The sequence below is a fragment of the Medicago sativa genome, chromosome 4, assembly GCF_051527215.1.
Source record: "Medicago sativa cultivar Bolivia chromosome 4, Bolivia_mono, whole genome shotgun sequence".
NCBI lineage: Eukaryota > Viridiplantae > Streptophyta > Magnoliopsida > Fabales > Fabaceae > Medicago > Medicago sativa.
The window spans coordinates 32,261,132-32,281,189 of record NC_140752.1 but is presented as its reverse complement, the minus strand read 5'-3'; the positions used below and the strand labels follow the sequence as shown (position 1 = coordinate 32,281,189).

Below are 20,058 nucleotides of genomic sequence, written 5' to 3'. Positions count from 1 at the left end.
TGTCTTGTAGCAGAGACACAAAACAGAGTAGTGGAGAAGGTGGTTGTACAGTTCGTACAAAGTACAATGTCAATGCTCTTGTTCCTTTTGCAAGCAAATGCCTTCAAATATTTTTGAAATGACCGTTGCAAAGTTCCACTAGTCTTCTGCCATCTTTAGAAGAGTTTCAAACCATGAAACAACTCTTGAATCCTTGAATTCTGCAAATTCAGTTGATCTTCAGCTTCTGGTGAAAATAGCTTCTGATAAGGCATCTTCTGATGAGGCAGCTTCTGATGACGTGGCACTTCAGGACCTCTAGTCTTCAGGAGCACTAGTCTTCAGGAGCTTCTAGTCTTCAGGAGCACTTTGCCTTCAGGAGCTTCTAAGCTTCAATCTTGTTGATTCCTTTGCTCTTTATTTACTCATTCAGAACCTTTGTATGATATAAATTTTTTGTATATGGTCCTGTACACTTGAACAAATATTAGCAATTCCAATTGTCAAATTTTAATACTTTGTTATCATCAAAACTCTAAAGGTTTATTGTTAAACACATTTTGTTCCAACAATCTCCCCCTTTTTGATGATGACAAACAATAGTATTTAAAACTTGATCAATTATTGTTAATCTAATTAACAAGTTGACTTTAGGGTTCTGAGGTTTGTAAGATCTAACTCCCCTAGAGTCTGATAGTCTTTAAGGTGAGGTTTGTAAGCTCCCCCTAAGTTCTATCCAAGTTAATTAAATTCATTTAGCGCGCAATAATATTTCAAATGAAAAGTAGATTATAGATGAGAAGAATGGTTCAATTAATTTTATTTGAAATTTGATACTCCTTCTTCCGTTTAGAGCTTATACCTTTCAGGTAAGAATGATAGAAGTTTTTCAAAATAATTTTCAAATATCATTAATAATGGGGCTCAAAGCCTTTAAATACTATCACATATACTCCCCCTTTTGTCATTAGCAAAAAGAAAATAAACAAAAAGAAGAGATGAGAAAAACTTAGAGTAAAAAGGTTCAGAGCAATATAATCAGAGCAAATTAACCATTTTCAAAGTAAAAACAAATGTTCAAGGTTAATCAGAGCATATATCTTAAGAACAATATGTAAAACATGAGATGATATACAATATTAATTAGAAGCAAAAAGAAGTTCAGAGTATAGATAATTTTCAGAAGCATAAAAAATAGCAACATAATTAATAAAGAAAACTGAACAACTAAGGTGTGCATCTAAGGGTTGGGTTGTTGAGGTTGTTGGATTAACGCCATCAAACGAGTAATGTCCTCAGATTGCTTCTTCAGGAGCTCAGTCTGCTGCTTAACAGTTTCTTCAAGAGCTAACTGTCTCTGAAGTAGAGAATCTTCCCTAGCCTTAGACTCTTCCTGCTGTTTTGCTATCTTCTACTTCAGCATCTTGAATACCTTTTCTTCTCTTGATACATACTCTGATTCTGAATAGAAAGGTTCATTTGCTAGATACAGAATTGGGCCTCTAGCTTGCTCAGCTAAATGCATATTCTCCAAGTGGCGTCTCACTGCAGCAGCTTGGATTCTAAGACATTTGTCACTCACAACATCTAGCAGTTCAGAAGCTTTGCTCTTCAGAGATGTCCAACGATCCTCATAGTCAATGGATAGAGTTGGAACGTTTCTTTGTTGCATTAGAGCTTTCACTTCTGTGCTGATCTTTGATAACTCAGATTCAATGTATTCAGATTTCAGAATGTTTAAGGGTGGTTGTTCAAGGATCTGAATATCAGATGAAGATGAGGGTTGGTCAGAAACACTAAGTTTTTGGTGTTGAATAGGTTCAGAATCTGGGACAGACGCAGAAGGTTCAGACTCTGTCACTGGAACAGATTCTGGAATGGTCTTTTGTTGAGTAGGTTGTGGTATTTGTGATGTTGGTGATTGATGATGGGGGCTTTCTGAAGCAACTTCAACAGAAGCCACTTCAGAGGCTTTTTGTAGATTAACACCAGGAAGTTCACCTTTATAATGACTTTCAAGATTATCTAATACTGTGGTGTCTTCAGTAGGAATTGATGATGAAGGTTCGACAGGATTGTCAGGAATGATCATGTTGAGAGGCTGAATGATTTGTGGTTTATCACGATGGTTTGGGGGTAGTTTGCTATACTTAAGCTCTAAGATTTTTCCTACTCTTACCTCAATAGGTTCGTTAGGTGATACAGGTTTAGTAGGCTTTTTCTGTAGCTTGGATGATGATGACTGGCCTTTTGGAGTAGTTTTAAGAAGGGTATTTAAGGTCATGTCATCACTATCAGTGGATGACGATGAAGGTGAGATGGTGATTAAGGGTTCTGAAATCTGAGTTACCTTGACTGAGCTGTCAGCTTCTGAGGTAGACTCTGGAGCAGCAGCTTTTGGAACAGATCCTGAAGCACCAGGTTCTGATGTTCATTGAATCTCTTCCAGACCCATCTGAGCTTCCTCCACAGCATCTTCTGCAGCTTCACCAGCAATTGCCTTAACTTCAGCAATCTTTTTCAAGAAGAATTCATCACGGTTTTCTTGCCCAATAGCCTTGAGCTTTTCATCCCTCTCCTGAATGTATTGTGCAGCCTTTTCCTTCCTTTATGCTATCAACTTGTCAGCATGTTCTTTGGCCATTCTTGCCATAGCAGGAGTCACTACAAACATAGGACTGACAATCTGTTCAGGAACTTGCTTCCTTTTTCTAGGCTTTTGCTCTTCTGCCTCCATTTCTTCAAGAGCTAAATTCACCTTCTCCTTGGTGATTGAGGTATCTCCTTTACCTCTTCTTATCTTCTGAGTAGAAACAGAAGCACTGTCGTAGTTAGTTACTTCAGACTTGGCAACCCTTTGTTTCTTGGCCTTAGCACCAGCAGCTTCAGACTCAGTATTGCTCATGGTCCTTTTTCCCTTGATTCCTTCAGGAGCATCAGGAACATTTTCATTCTGAATGTTGGCACTTGATTCTCTGGCATGTGCAGCTACATATCCAGCCAAGACTTCAGGATTATTCTCCTTTGAGATGGAAGGAAAATCCATTATCAGTTCTGATTCAGCTGTGGATATTTCCATACCCTTTTCGTTGAGAGAAACTTTAGAGATAATCCCCATATAAGCCAGAGTCCTGCTATTGATAATCTTCCCAGCAGTAGTAACCTTAAAGTAATTGTCAAAAGCATGCTTGAATCTTCTCAGAATATCCAGCATTTTGCCTTGATGGAAGATTTCAGACATCATCCTTCCACATGGTACTTGCTTTCTTTGCTTGTTGATTCCTTCTTTGATAGCCCAGCACAGATGATGCATGAGGTATCTTGAAAGATTTATCTTCTGAAAAGAAGCCAAGAAATACAGTACTAGTTTGTGGTCCAGATTTGGTTGGTCAGACCCTCCTCCTCTCTGAAAGAAGCAGTCAGTGATAAACTTCACGAGTATTCTGGGATTATCTTCCATGTCCACATACTTAGCATCTGGGTTTCCTTTCAGCAGCAAATTCGTGAAGCTTTCTAACAAGATATCCTTCTTGCTGACTTTCCACTGAAATCTGCCTTCAGGATCTACTCTGCATGCTCTTGCAATAACTTCTTCTGTGATGGTTATAGGAATACCCATCATTGCGGATCTGATTTCTAAACCTTTGAACGGTTCAAGACCCATTTGTTCTCTAGTCTTCCCTTTCAGACTTGAATTACTTGACACATCTTGTCTTTCTTCCAACTTAGCAGCTCTCAGATTGTAGACTTCAACCCTTAACCAGAAATCCTTGACCAGATTTTCATATGTTGGTCCATTCAACATACAAAAGGATCAATTTCAAATCAAAAAGAGTCGTTGTTGAAGCTTGATCTTTCACCAATGATCCTTTGCCTGATTTAGTTATTGTCCTACGAAGGATCAATTTCAAATCCATTCCAGTTGAGAGGGAACATTTCTGCAGGCTTGGTTGTATATTCAGAGCTGTTATTTTGTCTTGTAGCAGAGACACAAAACAGAGTAGTGGAGAAGGTGGTTGTACAGTTCGTACAAAGTACAATGTCAACGCTCTTGTTCCTTTTGCAAGCAAATGCCTTCAAATATTTTTGAAATGACCGTTGCAAAGTTCCACTAGTCTTCTGCCATCTTTAGAAGAGTTTCAAACCATGAAATAACTCTTGAATCCTTGAATTTTGCAAATTCAGTTGATCTTCAGCTTCTGGTGAAAATAGCTTCTGATAAGGCATCTTCTGATGAGGCAGCTTCTGATGATGTGGCACTTCAGGACCTCTAGTCTTCAGGAGCACTAGTCTTCAGGAGCTTCTAGTCTTCAGGAGCACTTTGCCTTCAAGAGCTTCTAAGCTTCAATCTTGTTGATTCCTTTGCTATTTATTTTTTGTATGATATAAATTTTTTTGTCTATGGTCCTATACACTTGAACAAATATTAGCAATTCCAATTGTCAATTTTTAATACCTTGTTATCATTAAAACTCTAAAGGTTTATTGTTAAACACATTTTGTTCCAACAAACATGTCTTCTAGTGGTGATGGACCTACTGTTTCTGAAGATTCCAGAAATGTATCATATGACTATGGTAATGACGACAAGTCATCTGGTTCTTACAAGCCACTTATGTTCAATGGTGATCCTGAAACATTTTCTTGGTGGAAAAGTAAAATCTACACTCACATCGTTGGTATAGATGAAGAATTGTGGGATATCCTTGAAGATGATGTTGATCTTACATTGGATGAAGAAGGTGTAGATTTTGATAGAAAGAAACACACTGCTGCTCAGAAAAAGCTTTATAAGAAACATCATAAAATCAGAGGAATTATTGTTGTTGTTTTACCTCACAAAGAATACTTGAAGTTGGGTGACAAATCTACTGCTAAATCTATGTTCAAGTCTTTGTGCTTCTAACTATGAAGGCAACGAGAAGGTCAAAGAAGCCAAAGCTAATATTTTTGTTCAACAGTATGAGATGTTCAAGATGAAAGAGGATGAAAACATTGAGGCTATGTACTCAAGGTTTCAGACTCTGAAGAAAAACTATGTAACTTCTGATCATGTGAACAAGATTCTAAGGAGCTTTCCTGCTAACTGGAGATCTAAGGTGACAACTATTGAGGAACCAAGAGATCTAAACACATTCAGTCTTAAAGATCTTATAAGTTATCTTAAATGTCATGAGTTAGGACTCAATGAAGATGAACTTGTGAAGAAATCCAAATCTATAGCACTGAAGTCAAAGGGAATGTCTTCAAAATCTCTCAAAGCTGATGAATTTGAAGATGAGTCTCCTACTAGAGGTTCTGAAGAAGATCCAGAAGTCGAGGAGATGACTATGCTTTCAAAGAGACTTCAGTATTTGGCTAAAAGAAACAAGTAGTTCTTAAATAAAAGGAGTGTCTACAAAGGATCAAATTCAAAGGAAAAAGATCATAAACAATGATTCAACTGCAAGAAACATGGTCACTTCATTGTTGATTGTCCAGATTTGTAAAAGAACAAGTCAAAGGAGAAGTCAAAGAAAACAAACTTCAAATCTAGTAACTTCAGAAACAAGATCAAGAAGAGTATGATGGCTACTTGGGATAATTTTGACAAAGAATTGGAATCTGAGAAGGAAGTTGAATAAGAAGCTAATCTAGCTTTGGTAGCTACAACAACTTTTGATGCAGAATCTGGAATAGATTCTGAAAATGAAGATGAGGTATAATATAAACTTACTAGATCTGAACTTATTAATTCTGTTAAAGAACTTATCAGTCATTACCAAACCAAATCCAAAGAGTTAAAAAATATGAAAGAAAGATATGTTAAGTTACTTAGAGAACATGAGAGAACTCATTTGGATATGGAAAACATAGAAAGTGAAAACAGATATTTTAAGCAAATGATTGATAAGATATTTTAAGAAACTATTAAGTGAGCAAGATATTCCACTACAAAAGTTTATTGTGACTAGCATTGAAAGAAGCAAAGTTGCTTGTATGATTTATAATGTCAGAAGGAACAAAGAAGAATGAAATGGTTTTACTGAAGAATTTGGTAAACCCAAAACCACAACTACACCTTGTTTTGACTGCATTAAGAAATGTTTAAAACCTTATTTTGTGCCAGAAGCTGACAAAACTAAAGTTCTGAACCAGTCAAAACCTGAAGCTTCTGAATCTAAGACTCTGAACAAGTCAAAAGTTCCTAAGTCTAAGGTTTTGAATAACTCTGGACCTGTTAGCCTGTAAATTCAACAGGTTCATTTAATATAGTCAACATTTGTTTGACCTTTTATTTTGCAGGAATCGAAGGCTTTCTCATTTTAAGGTTGAAGATTTAGACAAAATAGAAATCTAATGAGTGATTTGAAGTTCGATGGAACAAAGTCGAAGAGAGCTCGCGTCGAAGTCATGCAGTGAAGGCGGGAAAGCACGATTTCCTGCTTGGAAGCGGTTTCCTTAGTGGAAATGTGGGGCAAGCAGTTGTCCAAGCCAAAAAATGAGTCGCAAATCATATACAAAATTCTACAACACTCAAACTACCGGCGACAAGGGAAACCAGTTATACAGAATGTATGTAAACTGACCACCTTTTTTTAATGCTTTGCATTTACCTTTTCCTTTAAGTTTACGTGCTTAAAGCCCTTTGTCTTTTCGTTTTTACTTTACGTTGCTTTTGCTTGCAATATCAAACCTGTTGAGAGACAATGCCTTTTCTTTACTAACCCGTCCTGCTCTCTAAGTAACCTGAGTGCATCTCGTGGCTCTTTTTTCAAACCCTTTTTTTCGATCAAAACATTTGCACAACATGCTCCTGAGATCTCTAGTTCGGTCTCGCTTGTAATATTCAGAACTAGCCCGTAGTTTGCCGAAAACACATGCAAACAAATTGGCACACCCAGTGGGACCCTGTTTGTGCAATTGATTTTCAAAAACTTTTTCATAAAAAACTGTTTTAAAAAAACTTTTTCAAAACCCATCTCCTTAGTGAGATCCGTTTTTAGAATTTTGTTACTATTTCGGGGTAACTTTATTGCTAAAAACAACAAATTGTTTGTGTATGCATTTGAGAGGTGGTAAATCTATGGCTCGTGCCAGTTTATCCTCTTCACAATCATCTTCACAAGCACAATCCTTACAAGCGACCTCTCCTTTGGGAGATTTAGGGTCCGTTTGGTTCGGGGGTTTTGATGGGGAGGGGAGGGAAGGGGAGGGAATATTTTAACTTTGTTGTGTTTGGTTCAATTTTTAGATGGGGAGGGGAGGGAGAGGAAGGGGAGCAAAATCCCTTATAAGTTCATTTATTGCTCCCCCTCAAATTGGAGTTTTTTTGGAGGGGAGGGGAGGGAAAGATAAATGAGTTAATGCAATTTTAATTATATTGACATAATTATCCTCATATTCATTTTTAAATGACAAAATCGTCCTTATTAAAAATTTAAGTGTTTTCAATATATTGCTTATTACCCTTTTTTCTTAACATGCCTATATCATCCTTTTCTTCTTCTTTTTTTTTTTTTTAAGTAGAACCACATATTCTTTTCTTTTAATATTTTTTTTACGAGAATTTTTTTTTGTACTAACGTTGTTCTCATTTTATTATTTAATATTTTTTAATTGTATTATATATTAAAACATTATCAACAAATTTTGTGCGGGATTATTTATAAATATATTTTATAAATCAGTTCTAACAATAACTTTTTTATAAATATTTTTATACTTTCGTAGATTATTTTATAAATATATTTTATAAATCAGTGCTCTAATATTTATGAATACCCAATATCTTGTCAGAAGTTTTGTGTATGATTATTTATGGCGTTTATAGTTACTAAGTTTTCATGTTTAATTTTTTATGAAGTGAATAATTTAAAAATCGTCATACTATTTTAATATTAGAGGGATAAGAAAGTAATTTAGTTTTAAAATCCCTCCCCTCCCTTTGTGAACCAAACATATATTTGATTAAAATCCCTCCCCTCCCCTTCCCTCCCATCATTTGAACCAAACATATATTTAATTGAAATATCTCCCCTTCCCTTCCTTCCCTTTCCCCCTCCCTTTCGTTGAACCAAACGGACCCTTAAGCGTGTCGACCCCTGTGGGGGCAACTATGGCTATGCCAGTTTCGACGAAAATGAGTTTAACCACTCCCTCAAACGTTTCTACGTCTGTTCCGATGACACGACCAGAAATGGGAACCGTTATACCCCTATTCACTGCTGGTGTTCCTTCGACTACCAGTACTCAAAGTTCTCCTTTAGTCAGGCCTAGGTTTGATGATCGAAATACAAGTATGCAAAACCTTTCTAGGGAACAACCGTATGGTATGCCAACTTCAATGATGGAAAATGTACATAATAGTGCGTCTGCATTTGCAGACCAAGAAAATCCGTTCATAAGGCACAACGTACATAGTCCCTCAAGTTCTAGCATTTTTGGTTGGAATACGCTGCCAGTGTTGACAGTAGATTCGATGAATTTGTTAAGACAATAAATGGATGAGAGTAACGCGTTTATCAACCGGTTTATCAACCAGTTACAAAAATACAAAATAAACAATCGTTGTAGTTGATCGAACCAATGGTTCAAAGGCCACAACATGTGCCTCAACCCCAACCGGTCAAACCAATAATTCAGGGTCAACCTGAAGTGATATTGGTGGATAGAAACAATATTGCCGATGAGGTTGTTAGGAATGTCCAACAACAAAACATAGGAGTGCATAACAACATAGCCAATTTGGTCGAAAATATAATGGCTCAAAATGGTTTGAATATTAGCCTACACAGGCCAAACTTTGTTTCTCCTTTGTCGGAATTGGTATTACAATCTGAACTTCCTAGGGGTTATAAAATTCCTAAGTTCACCAAATTTGCAGGGGATACCAGTGAGTCCACTGTCGAACATATCACAAGATATTTGATGGAGGTAGGAGATCTAGAAAATGATGAGCATTTGAGGTTGAAATATTTTCCAAATTCTCTAACAAAGAATGCTTTTACATGGTTCACTACTCTTGCACCTCATTCGATCCAAAGTTGGACTGAATTAGAAAGGTTATTCCATGAACAATTTTACATGGGCCAATCTAAGATAAGTCTAAAAGAATTGGCAAGTGTTAAGAGGAATTCCACTGAATCTATTAATGACTATCTCAATAGATTCAAATTATTAAAGGCAAGATGTTTCACTCAAGTGCCTGAACATGAGTTGGTCGAAATGGCTGCTAGTGGCCTAGATTATTCCATCAGGAAGAAATTAGACACTCAACACTTGAGAGATATGGCCCAGTTGGCCGATAGAGTTCGACATGTCGAAAGACTAAAGGCTGAAAAAGCCAGAACTCAGAAACATTACAAAAGATAGAAGATTGCTTATAACGGATCGGATGAAGGTAATCAAGAATTCGACATAGCTTTTGGCGATGTCGAAACAAAGGAGGTTGACATTGCTGGATAAAAACCAGGGCCCCTTATACATGTAAATCATTAAGGCCCTCTGACGGGAACAATCCTATCGAACCAAGCAATGAAAGATATGTTCCAAAAACATACACCTTCGACGTAACCAAATGTGACGAGATCTATGATCTTTTAGTTGTTGACGATCAAATAGTAGTACCAAAAGATTTGAAAATCCCGCCACTAGAGCAACGTCAAAAAATAAGTTTTTGTAAATACCATAATTTTTTGGGACATAACACCTCACGATGTTCCCTTTTTAGGGATTTGGTTCAAAAGGGTCTCGATGAAGGTAGATTGAAGTTTGGAAACAAGCCAAAGCCTCAAATGCAAGTAGACTTTGATCCTTTGAAGGATGCGAGCATGATGTACACTAACATTGCAGGTTGCAATATGGTTGAAGCAATCATTGATGCTGTCGAAGACTTATCGGTCGAAGCGGAGGTGGGAACAGAAGCTTATGTTGTAGAATGTCGAATGGTGGACATCAATAAAAATGCAGAAAACATCAAAGAGACTGCTCCATATCCACAGTTCGACGAGAAAAGGCGCAGATGGGTAACGATGCCATTTGGAGTGAAGAACGGTGGAGCAATGTACCAAAAGGTAAAAAAAATCATCAGATTGGAGAAAAATGATTAGAACAAGACTATGGTTTACTTGACCGAAATAAAATCAAGAAAGCCCTAGCGGTTAGGTGATGACAAGAGATGGTTAAGAGACCATTAGAACGAAGATACTATCAAAACGCTTATTGTGAGTTTTAAATAACGATGGTTAAAGTAACCATAAGGTTGATTATATCTTTGAAAAGGAATTGAGATAGTTCCTGAGGAAAAACTAAAATGGCAAACGTTGGAATTTGTTGCCATGAAGGTGAAAATTTCTAAATACAAAACAAAAAGAACGATTTTAGAATCAAATTGGATGATTCTCATCCATGCCCTTTTAGCTTTGTCAAACGACAAAAAATTGTGGGGGCAAGAGGTTTATTTGGAAATTTTTTGCCATTTTGCACAAAATAAAAGGCACCTATCGAAAGATGTAAAGTCTGTTGTGTGAAAATAAAAGTAGCACAAAAAAACATAAGAATTAAATTCGGCGAGAAAATATTGTCGAAATGCTGAAATGCTTTTGCCTGTTGTTGAGCTGAAATTGAAATCAAGCTAGATTCGCTAATTTCATCTTCCCACAAAGGGATGCTAACTTCTAAATTTTCTAGCTCAGATCTCTCCTTTTAGGCTTGGATATCTAGAGAAAAGGCCTCAGTCCTCATGGACTTGCCTTGACTGAGCTCCCTTTGTCGAAGGAGATCCTGTTTGTTGGCATCAATGGTAATCTCTCTTTTCTTCTTGAGATCACAAGCGAGGGTATCTAGCAAAGGACCAAACCCAAGCAAGAAACGAAGTAGCTCTTTGTTACTTGCAGTTTCTGAAGAATTGTTGAGAGTTTCAATCAAACCTTTGACTTCAAAATAGGAACCATCATCTTGTCGAAGATATTGGACAAGGTCCACATTCAGTATTTTCGCCTTGAATTGTTGAAGGATTTGGTCATGAGAAACGGTCAGAAGATCGTTACTTGCAAAAGGAGGAGTACATTGATTTGAAGTCAGGATAGAACTTTTGTTTTCAAAAACCAACCCTAAAGCGGCCATCGAATCCCTTCTCCTGAGGTTCATAAATGCTTCTTTATCTACAGGAACTAAGAGATGGGTAAAATGAGTGGTTTTGATGTTAGATCCTGGAGAAAAGTTACCGCCATCCTCAATTTCATCGTCAAGAGAAGACTTCTCTACTTCAGTTCCTTGGGAGGCTGATCCATCGAAGGGAGTTAATTTCCTTCGACCATAATGGTGTCATGGCTTGGATCTTTGTCAAACCAATCAACATCCTTCATGGGGGAAAGTTTATCCCCTTCACCTTGGTTCAGATGAATTTTGTCATCTTCAGCTTCATCAGTATCTTCGTTAGCGTTGCTAACACTGAAAGCAGTTTTAGGTGAAATTGAGATTTGAGGTGCAGGGGCAAGTTTTCAGTGACTTGCTGACATAACTCTATCCTTGGATGAATTTCCTCTTGCCCCTTGGGGGCAACATCTGTCTTTGGTTCGAACTCATCACTTGCTTGTACCAAACTATATATCAATCTCTACCTCTTCAACAACAGGGTTCAAAGAAGAAGAAAGATGATAAGTTTTTGGTGTAGGTCCAGCATGTTCTCCAGCAGTAGATGCAGTGTCCTATGAGATTGAATCAAAATGCAAGTTAATGGAGAACATTGTATATTCAAATTCGAAAATGAGGAAGGTACCTTATCACCGTCAGGGCAAGGGTTAGCACTTTCCGGTCCTTTGACAGGAACATTTTTGGTAGGTTCAGTATCAGAAACTTTCTTGTTGGAATCAAAAGAGGCACCCGCAGCGGATTTGCCTTTGTCAGATTTTGGGATCCATTGGGTTTTGGATTTGGACGACCATTTTGGTCTTCTTACTGGTGGCTTCAGACGTGGCCTCGATAGCTCTCTTTCGAATCTAGAAATACAAAAGCAAATCCGTTTAGAGTTTCAGTGAGCTGCATTCCGACAGGTAAAATACAAAACTTACTTGTCTTGTCTGAATTTTAGAAGCTGAGCCCGTGTCTTCTGTTGATACACTGCTTTGAGCTTTTAGTCGAGGTGAAGCTGTAAAACCAATGATACAAATATTACAACAATAAGTCTGTTTGGAGAAAATATTTGCATTCAAACATTTTTGATGCATCATCTGTTAAACAATCAATATCCAGGCGTTCGATGCGAACTTGGTGAATTCCATAGTGTAATATTTTTGGATAGTTGTGTAAACCGAATTTAGTCCAGGTCACCTGTTGATTTTTTGGTTTTAAAGAGTTCTGGATGACATCGTAGCCAAAATAGAACCAAGAAGGATAACCTGTCTCGAAAGACAAAGTAAAGTCTGTACTGGGAAGTATGGGGAATCTTATACAATGAAATGCCAAAGCCATTTTATATTTGATTTGTATATCCCCCACACGAAAAGGAAATTTTATGTTTTGAAGTTTTTCAAGCATTTTCTGTCTCAAAACCAGTGCAGCCTCCTTTACTGTTCTTTCGACGTTTAACAGATTGTACACAACTTTAAAAAATTTATGGAAAGCCTGTATCTCTTTGATATGCATACCTTTGGGTTTCTTCGACTTGCTATGCAAAGAAGGAAAAGCATTGGTCCACTTGGCACGAAACGTCGATTCATCGAGGAGGTGAGCAAAATAATACGAATGCCACCACAAAGAGAAACTTTCAGTACACTCATGAGAGATCTGGAAGGAAATAGGCTCAATTGTTGGGGCTAGGCCATTACAAACGCTAAGGTGTTGCTGGTACGGAGCTTCCGACATTTTGTGGATGTTTTTTCATAAATGGTCTCACAAAATGTGGCAATGGCCGCCGGTTTAAATTGGCTTAATCCAAATTGACGTGCTACCAAATGAGGGTAATAGCCAATCAATCTGAAATCATTTTTGCCAGTGGTGATTCTCACAGGGAGAAAAGTGGGGGTCAAGTAAGCTTTCCACACTTCGACATTGTTCGTAAGGTGTTTGTTTTCCTTCGTTGAAAATTCCCTTTGAAACCACTTAGGACCTAGCTTACGACCAACAAAAGGAGCCATAGTTGGTTCGAAGATGTCACATCTGGAAAAGACATCATAATATTCCAAGAAGTCTTCGACGGCGGACTGACCAATAGTCTTCTTGGTGAGGTGAGCAAGTCGAAATCCTTCAAACTTTCGATTGTTAACTTCTTCATCATGGACTTGTGGAATGTGGAAATTTAGCTTTGATTCAAAGGTAGCAACAAGCCACAATTGAAAGAACCACCAACGAACAGCTAGATTCAGGGTTTTGCCTTCAGTTAAATCTTTCATAGTTTCGCACCCGACCCCAATGGAATTGTACAAAGTTCCCAGGAGTAGCCTCCCTAGGTTAAATGAATGACCTTCATGAAGTTGAGTGGCCAAGGTAACGTATTGCTTAGCTATTTGAAGTGAGCGGGTGCAAAAGACATAGTGGTTGAGCCAAAAGGCGAGAAAGGCAATGTGTTATTCGTCAGAAACTTTAGTGGTGTTTTTGTCGAAGTATTTGTTTATGAATGCCTCATAAGCAACTACGTCCAACTTGAAGTGTGTCTTGTTCTCTCGATCAGGATCATAAGACTCACTGATTGGGGGCAGTCCAGTAATGGTAGCCACGTCGAACAGGGTATGTGACAATGGACCACACTTGAGTTGCATGGTGTTGGTGGAACTTTCCCAGAAGTGCATCGTAGCCAAAATGAGGTTTTAATCATAATTTAATCCGGTTCTGGAAATTTGGATTAGATTGTAAATGCCTAAAGTTCTCCAGAATGAGGCTTTCTTCGATTCTACTTTCTTTAACCAATTCAGAAAGGCATGGGCATGGAGAGCTGAAGGAGAAGATCTAAAGACTCGGTGAGCAATGTAAGACATATTGGGAATATCCTCCGAAAAAACTAAGGGTTTTCGACCCTCACAGCCAGGAAAATTTTCCTCAAGTTTTGGAGTTTTCAGTTTATGATCTTGGTAAGGCCCTAGGAAAGCGTAAACGGTACCAGAAACAGAATATAGAATCAATACCTGGGATTGCCAGATTTTTGCTTTCTCTGCATCTAGGCCAGGTTCTGGAGCGTAAGCTTGATTGTTCTTCAGTGTAAGAGTTTCAACGATGGCAACAAGAGGAATTTCTTTGCCTTTAGCGGATCCAGCTGCTTGATTGCTAGCAAAAGCCATCTTTTTTGAATTCAAAAGTTTTCTTGAAAGGGCGACAGGAGGTTCAGAAAAGGGGAAAATGGTGATAAACAAATTACTGTTGCTAAAGAAAAGGGGCAATTGAAACGGGTTGTAACGAGTGGAAACACAATGAATTTTGGCTCTTGAGTCGTCTAGATGTCGCCACGTGTGTATCGCGATGGATATGATCAATGGATGACAGTTGGTATTTGTTTTACCATGGTGTCCCACTAACTTTTCAACTGCAAGAGGTGGCCATCTAAAGCAACGAAATGGTGTCGACCACTGGGAAGAAAGTACTGATGGAACATGTGAAATACTTTCAAAAATGCCAATGTTCTCCTCGTCTGAGTCATATCGTCGAAATTGGCATTTTTGGGGGGCATTTTGTTAGCCTGTAAATTCAAAAGGCTCATTTAATATGGTCAACATTTGTTTAACCTTTTACTTTGCATGAATTGAAGGCTTTCACATTTTAAGGTTGAAGATTTCAACAAAATAGCAAGCTAACGCGTGATTTGAAGTTCGATGGATCAAAGTCGAAAAGAGCTCGGGTCGAAGTCAAGCAGTGAAGGCGGGAAAGCATGATTTCAAGCTTGGAAGCGGTTTCCTTAGTGGAAACATGGGGCAAGCAGTTGTCCAAGATGGCGGAAGTGCTGATCATGGGGTTAGTGGTTCGCCAGTTAGGTTTTTAGTATAAAAAAGTGTTTCCAAGCCAGAAAATGGATCGCAAATCATATACAGAATTCTACAACACCCAAACTATCGACGTCTAGGGAAATGAGTTATACAGAATGTATGTAAACTGATTTGTAAACCACCTTTATTTTAATGCATTGCATTTACCTTTTCCTTTAAGTTTACGTGCTTAAAGCCCTTTATCTTTTCGTTTTTACTTTACGTTGCTTTTGCTTGCAATATCAAACCTGTCAAGAGACAGTGCCTTTTCTTTACAAACCCGTCATGCTCTCTAAGTAACCTGAGTGCATCTCGTGGCTCTTTTTTTAAATTTTCCGATCAAAACCTTGGCATAACATGCTCCTGAGATCTCTAGTTTGGTCTCGCTTGTAATAATTAGAACTAGCCTGTAGTTTGCCGAAAACACAAGCAAACATGACCTAAGACTTCAAAGATTCAGATTTTGAAGAGATCGGAACCAATGACTTTTAAGTCCCAGGTTCTGATGAAAACAAAATCTATAATCTTGAAAGCTAAGGTTCATATGAGGTCAACTTTTGAAGCAGTGTGGGATTCAAGACAAAAATGTTTTTAAACTAGAGTCTTGAATGAACCTAAGCCTCATAACTTTAGGCACTAGGCACAAACGAAGTCTAAACCTTTTAGAACTAACCAAAAATGACCCATAAAGATATGGGTAGGTAAGTCTGAATTGTCCATGTTGCAAATATGCTTAAGAGGAAAGGAAAATCATAGATCATGGTACCTGGACAATGGTTGCTCGCGTCACATGGCAGGAAAAAAGTCTATGTTCCTAACCATGAATGAGGGAGGAACTATGTGATTTGGAGGAAACCAGACATGCAAGATTATTGGTATGGGAACTATTGGTAACTCTTCTATCTCTATTAATAATGTTTAGTTTGTTAATGGACTAAGACATAACCTATTTAACATAAGTCAATTTTGTGATAGTGGTTATGAAATGATGTTTGATAAGAACAATTGCTTAGTAATCAACAAAACTCATAAATCCATAGTGTTCAACGGTAAAAGGAAGAACAATGTTTTTTTAAAATCAATTTTTCAGAACTGACTGATCGTAAGATATTTTGTCTTCTGTCAGTGAGCGATAAGAATTGGCTGTGGCACAGAAGTTTGGGACATGCTAACTGGAGATTAATCTCTAAACTTAGTAAGTTACAACTGGTCAGAGGCTTACCAGACATTGACTATTACTCAGATGCACTTTGTGGTGCATGTGAGAAAGGAAAAATTATGAAACCATCTTTTAAATCTAAAGACATTGTTTTTACTTCCAGACCCTTAAAACTACTTCATATTGATCTAATTAGACCAGTGAGTACAACATCAATCAGTGGGGAGAAGTATGGATTATTCATTGTTGATGATTACAACAGATGGACTTGGGTCAAATTCCTTAGAACTATGTTTAGTAACTTCTGCATACAAGTACAGTCTGAAAAGGAAATGAAAATTTTGAAAGTTAGAAGTGATCATGGTGGAGAATTTGAAAATGATCCATTTGAAGCTTTTTGTGAAAAACATGGAATTATTCATAATTTATCTTCTCCTAGAACTCCATAACAAAATGGGATTGTAGAGAGAAAGAACATATCTTTACAAAAAAAAAAAGGCCAGAACCATGATTCATGATACTAATATTGGTAGGTACTTTTGGCCAGAAGCTGTAAACACAACATTTTATGTTTGGAACATAATCTATATTAGACCAATTCTAAACAAAACAACATATGAACTTTTAAAAGGAAGAAAACCAAGTATTTCTTACTTTCATGAGTTTGGATGTACATGTTACATCTTGAACAATAAAGTCTATCTAAGGAAATTCGATGTCAATGCTCAGAAGGGAATCTTTCTAGGTTACTCTAAAAGATCCAACACAGACAAAGTGTATCATTCTGAAACATAATGTGTTGAAGAATTAATGCACCTCAAATTTAATGACAAAGAGCATGACAATGAAATGCCAGAGCTAGTCTAAAGTTTTGCATATATTCAGTTATCAGATGAAGCTTCAGAACTTGCTCAGACTTCAGAGTCTAAAGTCAATCCTGAAGGTTCGGAAGCTGATCCAACTCCAGAAGTTCATCAAGATGAAGAAGCTTATGAAGAAACTCATTATGGTTCTCAATAAGCAACTCAATCCAAAAGCACCTTCCAATACAAGTCTTTACATTCAGAAGATCTTATCATTGGAAACAAAGACAATCCAAGGTAGACAAGATCATCTTTGTGACTGCTATAACGATTGAACCAACTTTTGTTGATGAAGCACTTTCTGGTGATGGGTGGATAATTGCAATGCAAGAAAAACTCAATCAATTTCAAAGAAATGATGTTTGGGATCTGGATGCTAAACCACCTCAGAAGAACATTATTGGAACAAAATGGTTGTTCAAAACAAGCTCAATGAACTTGGAGAAGTTATAAGAAACAAAGCAAGACTTGTAGCTCAAGGTTACAATCAACAAGATGATATTGATTACACTGATACATTTACTCCAGTTGCAAGACTAGAAGCAATCAAGTTACTTCTATCCTGTGCAGTTAATCATGGCATAATCTTATATCAGATGGATGTTAAGAGTACCCGTCTAAATGGTGTAATTTCTGAAGAAGTGTATGTCAAACAACCTCCAGATTTTGAAGATTTAAAACATCCTAATTATGTTTTTAAACTTAAGAAATCACTCTATGGTCTGAAACAAGCTCCCAGAGCTTGGTATGAAAGACTGGGCAATTTCTTGCTTGAAAATGATTTTAAAAGAGGTCAAGTTGACACTACATTATTTAGAATAACACTTAAGAAAGATTTCTTAATTGTTCAGATCTATGTTGATGATATTATATTTAGTTCTACTAATGCATATCTTTGCAAGGAATTTTCTAAGTTAATGCATGATGAATTTAAAATGAGCATGATGGAGGAATTGAAGTTCTTCCTTGGAATTCAAATCAAACAATGCAAATATGGAGTATATGTTCATCAATCTAAGTATACAAAGGAGCTTCTGAATAAGTTCAATCTTGAAGAATGCAAAGTGATGACTACTCCAATGTATCCAACCTGCACCTTAAGCAAAGAACATACTGGTACAAAGGTAGATCAGAAGTTATATAGAGGTATGTTAGCTTAACTGTTATACCTATCTGCTTCTAGACCAGATATTTGAAGGTGAGAAAAACACAAGAAGGGGGGTTGAATTATGTTAGCTTTTTCTTCGTTTTCTCCTAAGCTGAAACACACTGGCCAGAAGCAAATAGAGACTGCTTCTGAAGTGAAGTTCAGGACTAACTTGCAGCGGATAAAAACAGAGAGATAGAAAGAAGAAAGACACAAAGCAATTATACAGGCTCCTTCCACAAACCGGAAGTAGTCATGTCCCCCTTGCACTTCCAAGGAGAGTTCATTATAATGTAATATCTGATTACAACTAATCACTGCTACAACTAGCAAGAGACTTCAAATGCTCAAGCACAACTGCAAGAGACTTCATATGCTCCTGAACACAATCAATAGACTTCTATTGCTCAAGCACAACTGCAAGAGACTTCTAATCAAACAGAATTACAAAGAAAAATGTTTTGAGGTTGAACACTTGATATACAATCAGTGGTAAATCAGATACAGACTCTTAAAACTCTAGAATTTCTAAGATTTGAACTTTGAAACAGAAATTCTAAGTGAACGTTTAATGCAAAACAATTTCAGCAGAGTTTTGACACTTGTAAATTGTTGTTGAGTCTTATATCAATCTCTAAGTCTTCACTCCTTTATATAGAGGTGTGAAAGAGACGTTGTGAAATTGCCAGCACATCAAAAAGAGTCTTTTGAAGCTTTGATTAATCACCAATGATCTTTTGCCTGATATGGTAGTTGTCCTATGAAGGATCAATTTCAAATCCATTCCCATTGTGAAGGAACATTGTTGCAGGCAGAGCTGTTTTTCTTGTCCTGTAGCAGAGACAAAACAGAGTAGTGGAGGTAGTGGTTGTACACTTCGTACAATTGTACTTTGTTAACGCTTTTTGAAGATAAGCATACAATGCCTTTAAATCCATTCAAAATGACCGTTGCTTCACATTTCTAGTCTTCTGCAATGCTTAGACGAGTTAAAATCCATTGAACAACCCTTGAAGCTTTAAGTCTTGTATCACCTGATGAACTTCAGCTTCTGGTGATGAACTTTCTTCTGATGAGATGCTTCTGATGAACTTGCTTCTGATGACGTCATCACTTCAGGAGCACTTTGTCTTCATGAGCACTTTTGACTTCAGGAGCACTTCTCTTCATACGCTTTAAGCTTCTTTGTTGTTGATTTCTTAGCTCTCTTTTGTTCATCCAGAACAAATATTAGCTTATCCAATTGACAATTTTTAATACCTTGTTATCATTAAAACTCTCAAAGGTTCATTGTTAAACACATTTTGTTCCAACAATATTTTATTTAGAGTATGCTTGTGTGCAAGATTCTAATCAGATGCTAGAGAATCTCATTTAACTATTGTTAAGAGAATCTTCAGATATTTGAAAGGAACAACTAATCTTGGACTTCTTTATAAGAAATCCATAGATTATAAGTTGGTTAGATTCTGTGATGCTGACTATGTTGGTGATAGGATTGAAAGAAAATAAACCAGTGGAAACTGTAACAACCCGTTTTTTGTTAGGATTGTTTTATTTATTTATTATATGTGTTTAATTGCTTGTTTGTGCGTTTGACTTGAGATGAGTGGATTTTTAAACGAGAAGGGTATTTTAGTCATTTTTAGGACTAAGGGTATTTTGGTCATTTGATGAGTAAGGTTAATTTAGTAATTTTAGAATGAGGAGTATTTTAATGTTTTTAGTGCGAATAGTTATTTTTACTAAGTTAGTAGTAACTTGTGCTAATTATTTTGAGATGGTAATTAAAGAGATGTTTTAAAAGTTAAGTGTGTAGTAACTTTTTAATTAAGTGGTAAGAGTCATTAGGCTCATTATGAATTGAAGTAACCTAGCCCATTGGGCTGGAGTATATAAGGATAACTTATGAGGAGAATTAGGGTTAGACTCATTTCACACATTCAAACAAAGTGGCTAGAGGGAAATAGAGAGAAT

General features: G+C 37.0%; 2 protein-coding genes across 2 annotated transcripts; one reads left to right on the top strand and one right to left on the bottom strand.

Annotated features, from left to right (window-relative positions):
* Positions 1-1,390: 1,390 nt before the first annotated feature.
* LOC146928809 (uncharacterized) lies at positions 1,391-3,784 on the bottom strand. Its single transcript, XM_085707132.1, has 3 exons — positions 2,663-3,784; positions 2,431-2,557; positions 1,391-2,388 (listed from the first exon to the last, which is right to left on the bottom strand). The coding sequence occupies exons 1-3, from the start codon at positions 3,782-3,784 to the stop codon at positions 1,391-1,393; spliced, it is 2,247 nt and encodes a 748-aa protein (XP_085563258.1).
* Positions 3,785-8,547: 4,763 nt separating this feature from the next.
* On the top strand, positions 8,548-10,070 carry LOC146928808 (uncharacterized). Its single transcript, XM_085707131.1, has 2 exons — positions 8,548-9,257; positions 9,692-10,070. The coding sequence occupies exons 1-2, from the start codon at positions 8,548-8,550 to the stop codon at positions 10,068-10,070; spliced, it is 1,089 nt and encodes a 362-aa protein (XP_085563257.1).
* The last annotated feature ends 9,988 nt before the right edge of the window (positions 10,071-20,058 follow it).

What these genes read in the sequence shown, in the direction of transcription:
- LOC146928809 (XM_085707132.1), bottom strand. Translation starts at nt 3,784, where the DNA reads ATGTTGAATGGACCAACATATGAAAATCTGGTCAAGGATTTCTGGTTA. An exon ending in AGCAAGTTCCTGAACAGATT is followed by an intron (nt 2,558 to 2,662) that starts GTCAGTCCTATG and finishes CAATACATTCAG; the next exon opens with GAGAGGGATGAAAAGCTCAA. An exon ending in TGTGGAGGAAGCTCAGATGG is followed by an intron (nt 2,389 to 2,430) that starts GTCTGGAAGAGA and finishes CTGGTGCTTCAG; the next exon opens with GATCTGTTCCAAAAGCTGCT.
- LOC146928808 (XM_085707131.1), top strand. Translation starts at nt 8,548, where the DNA reads ATGGTTCAAAGGCCACAACATGTGCCTCAACCCCAACCGGTCAAACCA. An exon ending in CACTTGAGAGATATGGCCCA is followed by an intron (nt 9,258 to 9,691) that starts GTTGGCCGATAG and finishes TTCCCTTTTTAG; the next exon opens with GGATTTGGTTCAAAAGGGTC.